Raw genomic sequence first — 19,227 nt, 5'->3', positions numbered from 1 at the left:
GACTATATTTGTAGTACAACCTTAGCTGGGTAATTAAGGTTAAATGAGACCAAAAGGGTGGGAATTAAAAACGATAGAATTCCTGTTCATGTAAATACAGCAATGGATGCTAAAGTTCCCATGCAAAAGGAAAGGCATTGTGGGGATGCAGTGGAAATGTGGCCATTTGTGAACCAGGAAAATAGGCCTCACCAAAGAAACAACTCTGCTGTCATTTTTTGATTTTGAACTTCCAGCCTTGAGAACTGTGAGAAAATAAATTTATATTGTTTGAACTGCCTCGCCTTGGTTATTGTGTTATTGCAGCCCAAACAGACTTCTTTTCACTGTCATACTAACAAGATAGACATCTTAAATTTACAAAATTCATCATGATATCAAATTACAAAGGAAGGGCTATTTTGGACTATCTAATCCAGACAAAAGTAAACTTCCCCTTTTTTGTTAATAAAAGAATAACTTGAGTACATGATGCTATCATTATATATTAAAATAATTAGTGAACAGGCTTTATTCATAGAAAAGTTCCAGGTTAACAGAAAAATTAAGCACAACAAGCTCCATTTTTATTCTGTACAGAAAGTACAGAATACTACCTCATCTACTGCAGAATTTCTCCTGTTAATAAAGTTTTATATTCATGTGATATACTTGTTAATATTGATGAATAAATATTTATTATTATTAAATGAATTTTATGATTTGCCTTCAGACCCTCTACTTGTGTTGGCAAATTCTATGGATTTTGATAAATAATAATTCCACATATTTACCATTATAGTACTACATAGTATAGTTTCATTGGCTAAATATTCCCTTTTAGTTTACCTATTAGATGTTAGTATAAAAAAATTAAATGCTAATAAAGCACTGATTTGAAATTGTCTTTAACATTCTGATATAAAATTTAGAGTATTGCATAAGGTTTTATGCAAGTCTTTTATTGCATGACTTTAAAAGGTTAATATCAGTTTTTAATTGGGTCATTTAGATTTTTGCTTTAAATTGAATTTAGGAGATTCTTATACATTTTTATATTAACTCATCATATAGGTGGTTTATAAACACTTTTTCTCATTTTGTTAGCTGGTAATTTACTCTGAGGTTTTTTTTTTTTTTTTTTTGCTGTGCACAGCTTTTTAGTTTAATGTATTTTCACTTGTCTGTTCCTTTCTATACCTGTGCATTTGGTATCAAGCCCTAGAATTCTATGCCAAGACCATTATCATGAAACTTTTCCCGCTTTTTGTAGTTTTACAGTTTGAGATCTTACATGTAAATGTTTATTTCATTTTAATTTTGTGTATAGAATAGTTAGGATTCTAAGATTAAAAGAAAACTGCTTTAGCCTGATGGAGTTTATCAATAATTTCAGCAATTGTGCTACTAGATGGTGAAACTTTGAAAGGAGTCCATGAAAATCAGGAAGAACACAGTGATACTATTTGCCCTATTATCAGCTCTGTGTCAGGACTCTTAGTTAATGCAATAGAAGAAGGTGTAGGATTGAAGGCTAGTCAGTAAAAAACAAAAGAAAGAAAAGAAACTGAGAACTTGTTATACATGATATTATTTTTCTTTTTTAGGCTACAGATAATTCTATCTTGTCAAAAGTTTATAAATCAAGTGGTTAGCAAGTTGGTTTCCTAATGCCAAGGTAGAAGTGAGAATGTCTCATAAGCAGTACTTAAATAAGATTACACACATACATACATACACACTCTTTGGTGTAATATTTATTTATTCCTTTACTACATAAAAGGCAGTTATAAGTATATCCTCATAATTTTTGTCTCAATTAATTACTTTTATATAATTGATATATAAAGCTTTCCTCTGTTAATAAATATGGTTGGTTTAAAGTGTGTAAATTGAACCTTTGATCTTACATACCTTTATTTATTTATTTACTTATTTATTTATTTTTGTTTGTTGGATTTTTAAGATGGTCTTGTTTTGCAAGCCCAGGCTGGCCTTGAACTCTGGGCGATCCCCCTTGTCCCAGCCTCCCCAGTGGTAGGATTACAAGTGTGCACACTCAGCTGATCTTACATCTTTTTATTATTACTCATCTGCCAAAAATACCCTATCCCCAAGGAACATTTCTCAGTTGACATGGTAAGACTAAAATCATCAAAAATATTAACCTATATGGATGTCCTTTTTCGAAAGAGAAATTGTCCTGCTCAAAGAAAGCTGCTAGGAAGTAGTGTTAAATTAAAAAGTAAGCTAATCTTACTTAGTAAGTATTGAATAAATTTTTAAGTTGTTTCAATTTTTAAAATTATTTTGTATTATTCATGTTTTCTAACTGTATAATAATTTTAATAATTTTTAATTTTAGTCCATTTTAAGTTTAAATTCATAAAGATTGAAGAAAAGTTTGAAGACACAAGACTCTAGAATTATACCTGTGTCACAGCTGCTATGTTACCATAAAGCGTAGACGAAACAGATAAAGTAATAAATACACAAGTTGCAGAATAATTAAAGAACTTGTTTGGCTGAGGTTGGTGGTAATATTAATGAGTGTGAATTTTTTGAGTTTTATATTGATGACGTGTTTCAGTATTTGAAAGATTTAACTAAGTGAAACATTATTTTCCAAATACCCAATCGATTTAGGATTTTCCAGAAAGTGACAAGAATATGAAGATAGGTAGCAAAGTATAGTAAGAGAAAATACATGAGCAGGTAAGATTAGGAATATAAAGCAGATATTAACTGATAGCTTCATTAAAGTGGCCAAATGATTTACAGGAGATAAAGAAGGTCAGGTTACCAAGACAAAAACTGTGACATAGGTAGGATGGGTTCTCCATCTTGGAAAAATACATGTGATCAATCTGGTAAGTACTGGAATAAGAGATGAAGAGCATTTGGAAGAGAAGCAGAAAATTAGCGTATTTGAACTTCCTTGGCCTTACCAATCTATAAGTTCTACTAAAGTTATATGAACACAAATTATTAGACTCTGTCTGTTCCTTGTGGTCATCTATTGCCTCAGAACCCAACCATTCTGCAGAATCTCCAAGTATTTTTGAGCTTTATGAGGCAATTCAAATGTAATTATAATAAAATATTTTTCCATATTATGTTGTACTGTTTCGCAAAATCTCCTTGTCTTTCCTCCTTCTGTGCTTATTTTAATAGTAGAATAGTTTCAATAGTCACTGCTCAAAGTCTTCAAGATTGTTAAAGTCACGTGATGTGTGCTACCCAAAATTCTTTATACCTTATATGTCACTGAGTTTAGAAAATAGTTTCATTTGTTTACTTATATATTTCCTTCTTTGCCTAAAAGCAATATTAGTGTATAAGGTGCTGAGTTGGGGATGGAATTTAGCTTGCTAACAGCACATGTGCTGTTCAGATCTCTTTAAAGACTAGTACTTTGTTAATAGGTTGAGTTACCATGTTTGACTGTGTTTTGGCACAAGTTCTTTGATAGGAGCCATCTCAGTTCTCATATAATTAGAAAATTATTGGGTAGCCTCAGTTCTCACTTATGCTTAGATATGTATAAAAGTGGATATGTTTTTCTCAATAGGCTCCTCTTGTCTATTGCAGAAGGACTCCTATTGGTTCATCAAACTAATTGGCTACACATAATTAGCACAGTACTGGTAAAGAGATTGTGTAAGTTGAGTTCTCTGGTATATTTTATTCATTTGATTTTAGTAAATAAAATCAGGTTCTTTTCTGATGCCAGGTACTGTTTAATTATAAAAATACAGAGTGAATAGAGTATAGTTATTTTAAGAGTTCACAAGTAAATCGATTAGTTAAATATACCCAAGAGTAAGTATAATACAGTATGACTAGTATTACTGTGGAAATGTGTGTAAAGTACTGTGAGAACACAGATGAGAGTAATTGTATTTTCCTTGGAGAGTACTGGTAAAAGGAAACTTGATTCTCACTCTTTAAGTCATTTGTAGGAAAATGGATGTACTTTGGGATCAAAAGGTTAAGTGAAATAAATTGTACATGTGAATTTATATATAACATAGTTTCTTTTATATGAGAAAGCTAAAATATAAATAAAGAGTAAAATAAAAAATAGATAATAAAATAGGCAGATCTTTTGCAGAAGGGAAAGAGCCCAAGAGATGGGGAGGGGAGGAGGGAAAAAAGATGAAAAAAGAATTAAGATGTGGTATATACATGTGCCAACTCCCCACAAGGATGTATTCATTATGTACTGCGAACATGTACTAATGAGAAAATTAAAGAAAAAAGGTACATGCAACCAAAAACATAGGAAAAAAGTAAGACACAGTTATACAAGTATGTGTTGGGATAATTGGTAAAAATATTATGACTTTATGATTCTGAATTTTTGATGTAAGTTTTTAACTTTTTGAGATAATTTTAGAGTCAATATGAATTATGAGTTGTAAATTCACAAAGAAATCCTGTGTGCACTTCAAATCATCTTCTCTGTTTGGATCTCATCATTTACACATACTCATTTGTGTATTTAGTTTTTTGGTTTTTTTTTTTTTAAGATAGACTCTCATTATGTAGTTCAGGCTGCCTTTGAACTCAGTATGTAGTACAGGCTGGCCTGGAACTCAAAGCAGTCCTCTTACCTCAGCCTTCTAAGGGCTGGGATTACAAGCGTGCACTACCATGCCTGCCATGTGTATTTAATTCTATGTAATTTTACCACTAGCATGGATTTGTATGACCATTATTACAAATAGAGAACAATTTTATCACAGAGATTTCTCATACTACCTGAAGGACATTTTTTGATACAGGAGTTTAGATTATGTTCTGAAAATTGGTGTCCTTCAACCTGTAGTTATCAGATCACCTGTATCAGAATCACCTAGTATGCTTGTTTGATATACTGAATGTTACACTAGAAACATTGACTTGGAATCCTTTGGATTGTGTCTCAGTGTCTGCACTTAAATACATTCTCCAGATGCTCCTTAGACCATATCTTTGAGGGAGTGACATTGAGCTAAGATCTCAATGGTGAGAAATAAATCAACTAGACAAAGACCTGGATAAGGAGGTCTACAATGGTGTTTTTCCAAGTGGAAATAAAAAGAAAGAAGTACAATTAATTTTATATTTTAGTATGATACTGAAAATCACTACAACATTTAGTTAATAAAATTGACTAGTTAATAAAAATTATGAAGCCATTTTGCCTTATCTTTTGCTACTAAGTCTTCAAAATACAGTGCATATTTTATATTAACTATACATTTTCTATTTTGATTAACTACATTCCAGGCACTTAATATTCGTGTCTGGCTAGTGGCCACCTATAGATTTGCACAAATCTATACTAAATGAACAGCCAGTACAAAGGCTGTGAAGGAGATTCACGTAGAGATGTGCATTTGGCAACTGGAAGTTGAAATTAATGGTCTACATTTTTAGAATAAGATAACTAGATATGTAGATTTAAAAATCATTGATATGGAAGAATTGTCACACAGAGAGTACAGTTTTTAATGATTTTCAGTGCTAATTTATAGAATCACTTATAGGGCCTTTTCTTTTACATAGTTGCATCCTACAAGGACATGGAAGAATCTTGACAAGGGGTTAGGTATCTTGGGATTGGGGGACACAGGCAGATATGGAGTTTCACCGTATTTGATTCTGATAAGACTCCTCCCTGCAGTGTCCATTCTTTTCTGAGAACTCCTGATTAACAGAAAGATGAGGATAAAAGAGGCTAAGAACTGGGTGGAGAGGTAAGAGGAGTGCTAAAGAAGTAAGAAGGGTGAGTGCTTTCACAATAAGGAAAGAAGACAGTAAGGCTTTTGCTGATTAAGATTTTTAATGATTATTGAGGTTGTGGAGAAAAAGGAATCTTTCTTCACTGTTGGTGGGAGTGTAGACTGGTACAACCACTATGCAAATCAGTGTGGAGATTCCTCAAAAACTAGGATTAGGGGTCCCATTCAACCCAGCTATTCCCCTTCTAAGTATTTTTCCATTAAAAACATCATACCACAACAATATATGTGTGCACCGTTTGTAATAGCTAAATCTTGGAAACAACCCAAATACTCATCAACCAAGGAATGGATAAAAAGGTGTGATATTTTCATACAATGGAGTATCACTCCACTATAAAGGATAAACTTGAGACTTTTATAGGTAAATGGATGCAACTGAAGAACATACTTAGAAGTGAAATAAATCAGATTCACATATGTAAACATTATGTTGTCTTCCTGGTCTGAAAAACTGAAAGGGTAGATGAGGTCTAAAATACACAGTAGATATTGTGAAATGGGAAGAAATTGCTCAAAAGGAAAGAGGACTAGGGTGAGGGAAAAGGGAAAGGAAGGAAGGGAAAAGGAAAAAACCCAAAATACAAGACATTTATACTGCTAGTTTCTCTTAGTTCATTGAAAAGAAAGGCTTGTGTAATATCATGTAAAGAATTTTTTTTGCCCATATCTTGTACTCTGAGTAACTACTTTAAAGATAACTGTACCCAGTGTATTAACTATTTTTATTTGCCTATTTTTAAGGAAATGTTATTTCACTTTTTCCATAAAATATAAATAAATAAATAAATACACCGTATTTTGGAAACCTTACATATAGTATAGTATGAGACTTATCCCAAATTCCTCTAAATCAAAGTATTGACATAAAATCTCATGTATAAAAATAAATTATAAAATTGGTGGGAGTATTTTTTGTTTTACTGTTTGACCATATACATCAGAAGATGTTATGAACTATTTCACTGAGTGCAATATGAAGGAGAAATTACTGCATTAAGACAAGAATTTCTGCCATAACATAACATAAAGTGAGCACTTCTAATTTCCAAACATTTAACTTAAAAATCAATTCATTTTTTATTTAAGATTTATTGCTGTAGCCATTATATCTTATATGATTATTTATATTTCTTTGTCATGACTTAAAGTTACTATAGCAACTTCTTGAACTGACTCTTCAGCAGTTGCTTTTTATCAGTGGAAAACAATACACATGAAATGTTTTATAAAAAAATAATCTGGCAGTCACTAATATGGTGCATCATCATCATAATTAAATGGAATTTTCCATCTCTGACATATTTATAGAGTGCCTCTAGCCTTAGACCTGGTAACTAGTAGGTACCTGTTCTGTCTCACCAAACATGGTGTTGGAGTCACTCTAAAATCACAGAAAAGTTCCCACAAGAGAATATTCAGAGATAGGGCCAGTTGGGATTGCAAAAAAAGAAACATTCACTGCAAGGTGATAAATCTAAAGGATGTGGTAGGGAAATTTATAGGAGCTGCAGCTTATCCTCACCATAGAGAACAAAAGAAAAGGGATAGTCTACCTAGTTATATCTGCAGTGAGATCAATTTATGAGGGCTGTGGTGGATTAACAACCTGTTAATCCTGTAACACCCGGCTGAAGTGAGTGAGCATGGTTTTGGGTATGCATGGCCCACATGAGGATTGTTGCCAATAGCGTAAAAGCAGAACTGGAGAGGAAGATGGTGTTCTATTGATTCTCCCAGAGAAGCTTGTCACACTGGCTTTTACTCAGCTGTTTTAATCATCCTAGGAGCTCGGGTCCTCGCTGTCACTGTGGATGGCTTGTTTTCTTTGGGGAAGCTCTGGTGCTCACTTTGAGCATCGCTTTCTGGCTTCAGTGCAGATCCCTCACTTTTCTGGCACAGATCCTTCATCTTGCTGGCAAAGACTTTCTAACTTCCACCACTGGCCTTTGCGCCTTCCCAGTGCAGATCCTTGTTACAGACTTGCATGAATCATTGTTGTGAGCTCTAGGCCTCCCGCTGGACTCACGCAGAACATTGCTGTGGGATCCAGGCACTCAGCTAGATTCTTTGCATCTCTACTGTGTGAACAGATTTCTGGCACTCTTCTGCATTTGACTTTGTGGGTTAATATGAAATAATCCTGTAAATTGTGTATCCTGTATTAAGTCTATTCCCTGACTACAACAAGGGCTTATGGAATTTTGGCTCAAGGCTAGGGCCAGTTTTTTCAGTATTTTGGCAACAATCTAAATACCTTTATCTATGCTTGGGAGTGTCCAAGTTCTCTGCTTGGATTTAAGCCTACTGGGAGGTGACTGTGTCAGAGCAGTCAAGGCACTTTATGATTTTGGTGGAGCCTGGAGCACCACAACAGATGATAGCTCTTTCCTACTTAACTTGTAGCTATTGCCCTATTAAGGACTAGGAAATTGAGTTTATTTGACATTTTAATAACCTATTAATGTTCCCACAGATGAAAAGAAGTGAAGAATTGATAACTGAAAATCATAATGAAGAGAAAATAACTATTCTTCGTTGTTGGAAATGTAGAAAATGTATAGCAAATTCTGATTACTTAATGAATTATAGTGAGAACCAAGAAATTAAGGTGAGTATTGCTGACTTAGTACTCAGTGTTGTAATATGTGAGTGCTGTGGGCATACCCAACCCTGTACATACTTCACCACACCTGACTAAGCTTTCACCTTGTCTGACCCAGTGAAAACAGTACAATATGGTTTCAAAAGGCAAAAACCACCCTTCATCTTCCACAGTTAAAATTAATTTTAGCATTAACTGTTAATATTAACTTGCCCTTAGTGGTTTAAATGCAATATCATAAACATGAATTGAAGACAGTAGTCTTTGGTTTTTAACCTCTACCATGAGTGAATCTTAGTGATCATCACACAGTTACATTAGGAACCTGGTAAGAAATTGAAAATCTATTATACAGTTTTTGTTTCAATTCAGTAGTAGCCTAGGAGGTAAAATTCATGTATAATATAAAAATAACCCATAAAAACATGAGTAATTTTAAAAGCATTTGATTGGTCATCCTGATAAGAATAAATGTTCTTAAAACCAAAAAATCTCACAACTTCTCTAAAATGATTTTGAAGAGGTGGTATCAAAGAGCTAAAAACTAGGAAGTAATTAGTGGACTTTTTAGGAAATTCTAAATGCAACAGAACATGACTGTAATAACCTATCATATTTTCCTTCCCTACTTTAACTGCTTAACAGTTTATCCCCAGCATTACACACGTTGGGTATTTACATACTAAGTATCCCAGGTGTTGCCTGGGCAGCTGTCATTCAACCATTTGGCTCTTGTTTGCTAGAGATACACTGGTTTATTTGTTTCATGTTGACTTTTTTGCATACTTCTTAATTTAGAGCATTTTATTCACCTTTGATATTTGTTTCTAGTGAAATCTGGTTATTTCTGATTATTTTATTTCACTAATTTGTATTTGTGAAAAATAATCTATAATTTTGTGCTACAATCTATAAAAACTCTTATCATAAGTACATTAGATATAATTTTATATTTCTCTAGATCTTAGTGATATTCTTTTACAGTACAAAATGGACATGTTTGGGACACTGAGACTGAATAGGAAAGAAGTACCCAAAGATATACAAAACAAAAAATGGAAAAAGGGAAACATATTAGCATATCAGAGAGGAAGAGTTTGTGTTATAAAATGGAAAGACAGGAAAGACATCTGCTTTTGTCAACTATTCATAATACAGAAGTGATAGAACTTGAAAGAAGAAACAAAACTAAAAAAATTCCAGTAGTTGTCATTGATTATAAGAATTCTATGGGTGGTGTTGACCAATTCTAACAAGCTATCCTGTAATCTAGAAGTAAGGAAAAATGTTATAAAATATTTATGTACCTTCTGGAATGAACGATATGGAACTCATTTGTTATTTATTCAAAAGAAGGGTGTTTAAAAAGTCACTTACAATTTAGAGTGGGTCTAATAGACCTAGTAATTGAAAAGTATGAGATAGTGAAATGTCAACCAGACCGCCCATCATTGACATCTTCACCGTTATGTTTAGTGGGTAGGCATTTTATTGAAATTATACCACCCACAGAAAAAATGGCCAACATGGCACTGTACGGTGTGTTGTTCTAGAAGACGATAATTCAGAGAATTTGGAAAGAGATTAGAAACTACTGTCCAGATTGTACCACTGTTTTGTGTACTAAATGTTTTAAGATATACCTTACACAGAAAAATTAATGAATAAATTTGATACAATTGTCATTTACATATATCTATTATAAAAATTAATGAAAAAATTATGCAGTTTTTGGTTATCCTATATTTAATTGAACTCAGAAGTGGTTAAGAGACACGCTCAATGTTTTAAAATTACTTGCTTTGACTTTTATCTCACCCATGCTTAATTAAATTACTTTGCTATTATAATGGATTAGTCTCTGATAATATCACTCGTTTATTCATTAAGTACTTAATGAACAAGAACAGTTCAAGCACTGCTGTAGGATATATTGAGATGGGCAGCGGAATAGAGCAAAACACAATTAAAAAAAATGTCTTCCTCTAGGAGATTTAAACTAGCTGAAAATAGACAAACCAGTGAGTGTAGCCTGATTTGATGAGTACTATAACAGGAATACAAGCAAACTACTACCTGGGCCTGTCATGGTAGGCCTCCCAGAAGAGGTTGTGTGTGTGCATGCACACATGTGTGTGTTTATATACAGAGGTTTTATTTATATATATATATATATATTCACTTTCTTGTTACAAGAAATAGCACATTTACAGTCATTACTTCTGCTTCTGTAATATTGACTGTTTATCAGCTTTGTGGAAACTAGAGAATGTGTAGAAATTGAGCTGTAAAGGAATCTGGGACATCTGAGCTTTAGTTTTCCAATTACTGGAAATTACTTTCCATTTCCCTGAAGACAAGGAATTCAGAATAAGATTTTGAGATATCTGTACCATCTTCAGAGAGAAAAGAGTACTTCCACCCTCCCTTCAGGGATGAGCTTCATGAAATGTGAGGAAGAATGAAAAGCAAAATAATAACATAACTCCTACAAATAGTCAAAGTAAAATAGCGGAAATCATCTCCATTTATGCAATCTGTGATAGGGAATGGTATCCTCAATTTTAGTTTTGTTACAGCTTGAATATGCCAAGTTTACATGGCCAATAAACATTTAAATATTTAAGAAGGCTGCTGGTTCTGTGTATATGGGATTCAGAAGAATCTGAACAAAGATCTGAACTAAAAGTGTAAATTTGGGAGTCAGCCAAGTAACTAATGAGTGACACTGTGAGAGTAGATGAGCTCACCGTGCAGTGTGTGAATGGAGTGAGGAAAGAGGGCCTGTGAACATTTACAGGGTAGAGAGAAAAAGAGGACTGCAAAGGAGAAAAAAGAAATGAACTCAAACACTGAAAATTACTACACAATGTTAGGGAAATCAGTCAATGAACATCTTGTAGAAAAAAGGATTGGTTATTAGTGCTGAGTGTTGTAGGGAGAGCTAGAAGTCCAGCCACTGTCCTCAGTGTGAAGTGCACTGCAGTATTCTAGAAGATGCTAGCGTGTGAAAGATGCCCCTTGCATTTATAAATAGGTGGCAAACTATACAGCTACATGTGACAACTCTGAGTGAGAGTTATAAATGTGTATTAATTTTATCACAGAGATCATTGGTCAAAGTTCATTGTAGTGAAAGTTGTAAGGGCAGGTACCAAATTCAAGTAGGTCACAAAACTGAGAATTTAGGCATACCTCTTAAAGCACTTTAATTGTGGATTATGACTTTTTTTTTTTTTTTCCATCACCAGGCTGTAAAGTGTTTCATCTTTACAACACCTTTGCCAGTGCCGTGGCTGGCATGAATATGATCAGTGAATGTTAAATTGATTATAGTATCATATTCCTCCTTCACATTTTTTTAGATAATTTGCTCATTTTCTCTTGGGATTTATTATTCTGATGGTATCTTTCATGCCATGACCATAATACTGACATAAATATTTCATTGTTTATTATATTTTTTTAACATTTCATCTTCTCATTTCTTTAGAGTCAACATATATTTATTCATAGTATTATGACATGCTATGGACTGAATTGTGTGTCCCCGAAATGCTTATGTTGAAGCTACAATGTAACTATCTCTAGAGACAAGGATTTGAGGAGGTAACTAAGGTTAAATGAGTCACAAGGATGAGGCTGTAATCCAGTAGGAGTGTAGCCTTATAAAAAGATGAAGAAAAAGAGAAAGACCATGGGAGAACACACAAGGTGGCTGTCTGCAAGGTAGAAGTATATCCTTCAACACAATCCAAATATGCTAGCATGCTGATCTTGGTCTTTTCAACCTCTAGAACAGTGAGAAAATAAATTTCTGATGTTTAGGTTCCTCAGTCTATAAAATAGCAGCCTAAGAAGACTGAAAAACAATGTATCCTGGTATAGACGCTGGAAATTCAAAGATGAGTAGAAAAGAGGTGATTTGTCTTTGTGAAGTTTTAAGGATTTATAGTTTAGTGTTAATATTTTTAATTATAATTACAACACAATTATAGATCAGTTATGAATATAATTAGTATCAATATCAATAAGGTAACATTAAATTTATGATTTTATATTTAAATTTCAATATTTATAATATAGACTAATCATAAAAATATTAGATACTGGGCAATGATATAAATGTTTATTGGCTATAACTATAAATAGCTGTAAATATAAATAGATATTGGCCAATCATATAACCATTCAGTTATTATCTATTTAGTAGAAAAAGGAAAATTGTAGGGAAAAAGATATAGATAAGGTGCTCAACCTAGCTATATGAGGAAGGCTTTTCTGAGGAAGTGACTTGTGTGAAGACATAAGTGAGGGCAGTACAGAGAGTATTCCGTGCTCAAAGCCCTTGTGGTATAGCCACAGAACTAAGAAATTGCTGTAATTGGAGTTCAAAGATCAACAAGGAATTTGGAAAGATACAAGAATAGAAAGCTGGTTATCAGTGAAGTCATTTAAGGGCTTGTAAATAAAATGAAAGGCTTTGGTCTTTATCCTAAAAGGTGGGAAGTCACTGAAAAGGAGTAATGTAGCTTTTGAATTTTAAAAGATCATTGTAATTATAGTATGAAGAATAAATTAAAGGGTGTTAACAGTGGATGCAGGAAGCCTGTCTGCTCTTAAATAAGATTTTGTTTGAGTTCATTCTGACCTATTTCTTTAAAAAAATCTCACCCTTTACCTTCTCAAAGTACAAGTAGAAAAACCAGGCAGTCTAGTAGAATTTTGATTCCTTTACATTTGTAACACTTTATTTATTTATTTATTTATTTATTTTTAGTTTTTTTTTTTGGTTTTTCTCCGGTACCAGGAACCGAACTCACGACCTTGCACTTGCCAGGCAAGCGCTTTTGCCGCTGAGCTAAATCCCCAGCCCCTCATTTGTAACACTTTAAACATTTAGTTAATAATGCTAACCTAAATGACATTTGTGTTGAACATAATTTTTTCTCTGTGGCATTTACAGGTGTGGTAGTTTAATACAGTAGTTTATTATAGTCACTTAAAATGACTTAGCTAAGGGAATACTATTGCTTTCATTTGAAATGCCAAGTGTAAAAAATCAAAATTTAAATTGTCAAATTCTTTACATTAACCTGTCATAATTAATTAAAATCTTAAAGTTCATACAATGATAAAAATTCATATAATTTGTAATTTTAAAATTAAATGATACTCTTACTGTACACTGCAACTGAAGACATGGCCATTAATGAAAAATGAGTGGTACATTAGCTCCCCCTGCTGCTTGAACAAATTATTTCACTTATATTTCATTAACATTTACTGACAGTCCCATGTTAAATTGACTGTTGTTTCTTCTCCTTCTCAAAATGACAAATTTGGGATATGAAAAAGGTCTCTGTAATACAACTTTTAAAAATTCTAATGAAATTTTTTTTCTACATTTTAGTTTTAATTTTTCCCAAGAAGATAACCTCTTAGTCATTACCTTAAAGACTTGAAATTTCCTAAATCAAGTTGCTTCTTTTTGCATCATTTGTCTTTAGAATATGTCCATTAAAACTTGTTTTAGAGCTAGAGGTGGTAGAGTATTTGCTTATCATGTGAAAGGCGCTGGATTTAATTCCTAGCACCACAAAAGGAACAAAATACCCGTTTTTGCATATATATTTATGTAAAGAATTAAGTGACTTAAACTTTGAAACTTTAATGGTTGATGTGTCCCATTTTACTTGTAAAATTATATTGAAGTAAATGTTACAAATGACCAACATATTCTCTTTTTTAAAAAAAACCACATGTATGTAAGTACAAATGAAGCAGTTGACAGTCTTGTTCATAATGGAGACTTCTATGTTTATTCTGGTCTTTCTTTTCCTGAGCTTCATATCAAAGTTTTCACAAAAGAAAACAAAATACTATACATTCAATTCAACCTTTTATACATATCTATGTTGTAATGGAGTTTCATTTTTTTTACATGAAAGTATACTTTTAACTATTTAGGGGAAAACTTGTAAATTATATCAATAATTTTTGAATGAAGGCAGTCACATTTGAGTGTCAAATAGCAGAAACGTCTGTAGGATCTTTTTTTTCCCTACCTCTACCTGTTCCTCAATAAGTTATTGTATTACTTTTGGTTAATTTAAACATAAGTTTTGCCCCAGTTTTAGCTTTGTTTTTGCTAAACTTAGGGAAGAATAACAGTGTTGTGCCTTAAAACATACTTACAAAAGATATATAAGAAAGTTTATGGCTCTAAAAATTATACTACTTGGTATATTTTGTATTTATTTGGTATAGGAGTGGAAGTTTATTGACTGAGGACATAAAGTCTGAAGCCACATTAACTGGATGAAAATCCTTCTTTTGTAATTTAATTTTGTGACTTTGATAGCTTATTTAATTTCTTTTGTTTCAGTGCCTTATCTGTAGGACTTTTTAAAAATCACATAAAATAGTGCTTGGGGCATAGTTAGCACAATATAAATGTTTGTTACTTAGTGAAAATCAGAATATTGTAAAACCTCCCTAGCCTATTGTGACTCTGTTTATTTGGATAGGACTTTTCATGAAACATTTCAATAATTAATAGTGGATAGGAGCTGGGGATTTAGCTCAGCGGCACAGCGCCTGCCTGGCAAGCACAAGGTCATGAGTTCGATTCCTGGTTCTGGAAAAAAAAACCCAAAACACAACAACAAAAAAATAGTGGATAATGGTCTCTTAGTGTTATGATAATATATGATTAAATATCATTATCAATTTATATGATTAGATGAAATAATTAAATGCACATAATAAAATAATGACACATTTGATACCTAACAGAGTCCCTGAAATATTAGCAAGTATCTTTACATGCTTTGTGTGGTCAACCATGGGTCTAATAATCACTCAATAAATATTGTTAAGTTGACTGTCTATAACTTACTTTGACATTAATAATCTATTCTTACTACCAGTATAAACATTTTCTTTTTCATTCTCTCCTTCCTTTTCCTACCTTCTTTCCTTCTTGCTCATAAATATATGATGTATACATCATATATACATCATATATATATCATATATTACAGTCTCGAAAGATCAGAAAAATTTGCAGACCTAGTAATGAAAAGATGACTTTGTCAATTCCAGTTTGTATTATCTATAAAAGCCCTTTTAAGAATTAGAGTTATGTCAGTGTGTGTAATTGTCATCTTCAAATGGAAGATTAAGTCTATTCTTCAAAATCTTTATCCATTTATTATGTTTCAGAGGTAAGGTATTTAGCTGAAGATACACTGTATTTTATTAAGTCACTTCTTATAAGTTTCCCAAGATTCTTTGCATGGCAGATGTGTATAGCCCATTTAAATTTGTTAAAATGGTTCTAGGCACATACAGAACCAAATAGTGATTCCCACTTTGAAATGAAAATTTCCTTACTATAGAATTCCATGCAACATATATTAAATATTTAGTGTATATCAAGGGCCATGTTAAGATGTGAGGTACAAAGAGGACCGAATAAATGCCCCACAGAATACCAGCTAATGTGGTTTGTACTTGGGAACTGAATCAAGAAAGCCCTCCTATTGTTTGGATTAGAAATTTTGAGATGAAAAGATTTATTTCCAACATGATGAAACAGGGTCATGTTTTATGAGTATAAACAAAATATAATTATATTTTAATTGTTAGGTGCCTTAGTTCCTTTCTTCATCACATGTACACAATACCTGACACCCACAACCTAAAGAAGAAAAGGTTTATTTTGACTCGCAGCAGGCTCCAAGGCAGGATGGCATGGCTTGGGGCATGGCACCAGGAAGCAGAGACAAGAGAGGAGGGAGGATGCTAGACCTTTGCACACCATGCTCCAGCCTCTCCCCATCAGGCTTCACCTCCCAGCATTACGTATAACTGGAAATTCAGTAGTGAACTAATCCATTGATAAGCATCACTCCTCTCCATGATACAGTCACTTCCCCACCTGTGAGCACCTGAGGCTCTGGGGGACTCTAGACATATACCATAGCATTAAGGTATTTAAAAAATAAAATTACACAAAGTCTTTACATATTTAGTACAGATGGAGTATTTTTTGAATATTTTAATCTGTGGTTGGTTAAATTTGAGGATGTGGGACCCACACCTACAGATACAGAGAATAATTCATTTGGAAAGAAATAATGTATTTGGAAAACAATTTTTATTCCTGGAAGAATATAATTTTAATCATAAAAAATTAACAAAATATTTAACATCTGAAGCAATGTAGAGCATTTAGAAACATTTAGATATATACTTAGCTAAATGACTGCAAATTTGCCAGTGTACTCTACCTTTTAATGTAGATTTCTCTAACTTCTATTTTTGTTCATTTGTTTTGAGACAGAGTCACACTATGTAGGTTGGGCTGGCTTTGAACTCAATATATACCCCAGGTTGGCCTGGAACTTGCAGTAGTCCTGCTTCAGCCTCCTGCATCCTGGGATTACAGGTCTGCAACACCATGCCCAGCTTCTAACTTCTTGATAAAGTAGATTACAGAGGATTTTTCAGTTTAGTGCTTTTTCCAAGTGATCCTAATTTATACCTGAGTTAGAAAAAGTAATAATGATTGAAGCACTGCTGTGTATTAATCAATATCAGAGCTTCAAATGTTGGAAAAGGCAGATGACAAAAGCTCACAAAATAAAATTCTGAAGATATTTTAAGGTTCCTTACTTTAGTCTGAATAAGAATCCTAAGTATTTGGGTTTTTTTAGATGGTAGTTAGTGGGTTGTGAAAGTTGCATAGATTTTCACTAAGTACCCAAGTGCCTTTGATACTGGTATCCTGGGACCAGATTTTGAGAAACATTGTTCTGAATTGGCCTTCCCAGAACTTGCAGTTTTGGTCTGGATTATTTTCTGTAGTGCTAGTCAAAAGAGACTCCTGCCTGAAAGCTGCTGTTCTGTCTACTCCATAATAGATTGCAATCCACAGATTTTTTCAAATAAAGTTTGAAGACTGTGGTGGATTGACAGCTGGTGGTCAATTTATAACCCCCAGCTGAACTAAGTGTGGTGCCAGGTGTGGGAGGCCCACCTGAGGATTGTTGCCAGCAGCATAAGAGGCAGAACTGGACAAGAATAAGTTAGGCTTTTGGGAGCAGAGAGAGGTTGTTGGGAGCTGAGAAAGCGTGTTGGGAGGTGCTAGAAACTGTAAGGAGCTCTTGGTTCCTTTTGGAGGACCTTGTCATGCTGGATTTCCTGATGAACTTGGCTGTTTTCATCGTCTGAGGAGCTTGGGACCTTGTTGGCACTGCGAATGGCTTCATTTCACTTTTGGGGAGCTCTGGTCCTCACGTTGAGCATTGCTTCCTGGCTCCAGAGGGGAAGATGGTGCACTGCCAGTCTCCTGGAGAAGCTTGCTGTGTTGGCTTTCCTGATGGGAACTCAGCTGTCTTCACCATTGGAGGAGTTTGGGACCTCACTGTTGCTGAGAATGGCTGTGGTGCTTTTCAGGGGAGCTCTGGATCTTACTTTGTGCGTGGCTTCCTGACTCCAGTGTAGATCCCTCAGCCGGCTAGCACACATCCTTCATCCTTCCTAGATTCCACCCCTGACCTTTGGGCCTTTCCAGCACAGATCCGTGAAACAGGCCTGCATGAAAGCACTGCTATGGGCTCTAGGCCTCCAGCTGGACTCATGGGAGGCATTATTATGAACTCTAGGTATTCAGCTGGACTCACTCAGGACATTTCCATGGGATCCAGGCCTCAGCTAGATTCCTTGGTCTTAGTGTGAGGACAGATTTCCTGGACTCTTTTGTATATCATTCTTTGGGTGACTATTATAAATAATCTTGTAAAAATGTGTCCTGTATTACTGTTCCCCTTGCAATATTCCCCAAACCAACACAGAGACCTGTAATTACCAATGATTGTTTAGTGCCAAAATCTCTCCTGGTAGGGATCAAGTTTAGTAACATTTATAAACAATTGTATCATATTGTAGATTTAAGAGAAAGGTTTCAAGGGTGTTTGCTTGTTTTCACACAATTTGCTTGTTACTTAATATGACCTGTTGTGATTTAAAATTCTTTTCTTCCCCAGATTGAAGATATGTTTTCTTGACATCTTTGAAAGAAGCTAGAGGACTTTTTACCTAGTGTGGTTTTACCCTGTGACCTAGTAGAGAAGGGTAGGGTGCACATTCAGATTTCATCTGTTCAGACCCGTGTTCAAATCTCTATCACTTACCGGCTGTCCCCACAGTGATTTAACTATTTCCCCTGAGCCTCAGTTTTCTTGTCTGTGTATACTGGTGAACTGAATGAGCAAATATGTCTAAAACAATCTCCACCACTTCTGGTACATAAACCTTGTTGCATCTAAATTCATGCTTGGAATTTGTTGGCCCCAGTTTCACTACTTCATACTTCTTACTCTGTCTTAGCCTAATTCTAGGTTACTTTTTTTTTTTTGGGTACCAGGAATTGAACTCAGGACCTCGCACTTGTCAAGCAGGCACATATGCCATTGAGCTATATCCCCGGCCCTAGGTTACTTTTTAAATCTTCAAATTTTGCCTAAATATTTTTTGTCAAATGAAAAGCAACTATTAGATTCTGAATGCTATAGTAAATCATTTACTCCAAACCATTAGTAGATATACTTTTCAAAATATTTATTACTCTGTCATATGCTTATCCCTGCACTGAATGCACCCTTTTGCCAAGTTTAAGAATTGATAAATTATTTGGAAGTTGAGCTTCAAATGCATTTTTTTTTTTAACTTATAAAATTTTTTTTTTTTTTATTTTAAGGATAAAAGGAGGGAAACATTAACAGACATACAACATTTTACAACATATCACAAGCACAATACAGACAATACAGAGTTACAAACAAA

At 33.9% G+C, this 19,227-nt stretch overlaps 1 protein-coding gene across 6 annotated transcripts in view; it reads left to right on the top strand.

Annotated features, from left to right (window-relative positions):
* Rnf180 (ring finger protein 180) overlaps window positions 1–19,227 on the top strand; it is a 189,168-nt gene that overhangs the window by 40,630 nt on the left and 129,311 nt on the right. For all 6 annotated transcript variants that reach the window (XM_005392638.2, XM_013518465.1, XM_013518461.1 and 3 more), the window contains exon 2: window positions 8,245–8,379. In XM_005392638.2, the coding sequence (XP_005392695.1) occupies window positions 8,245–8,379 (135 nt within the window). The remainder of the gene's footprint in view (window positions 1–8,244; window positions 8,380–19,227) is intronic.

Source organism: Chinchilla lanigera, unplaced genomic scaffold, assembly GCF_000276665.1.
Source record: "Chinchilla lanigera isolate Chin_1 unplaced genomic scaffold, ChiLan1.0 scaffold00045, whole genome shotgun sequence".
Classification (NCBI taxonomy): Eukaryota; Metazoa; Chordata; class Mammalia; order Rodentia; family Chinchillidae; genus Chinchilla; species Chinchilla lanigera.
This window is presented reverse-complemented; position numbering and strand designations above follow the sequence as displayed.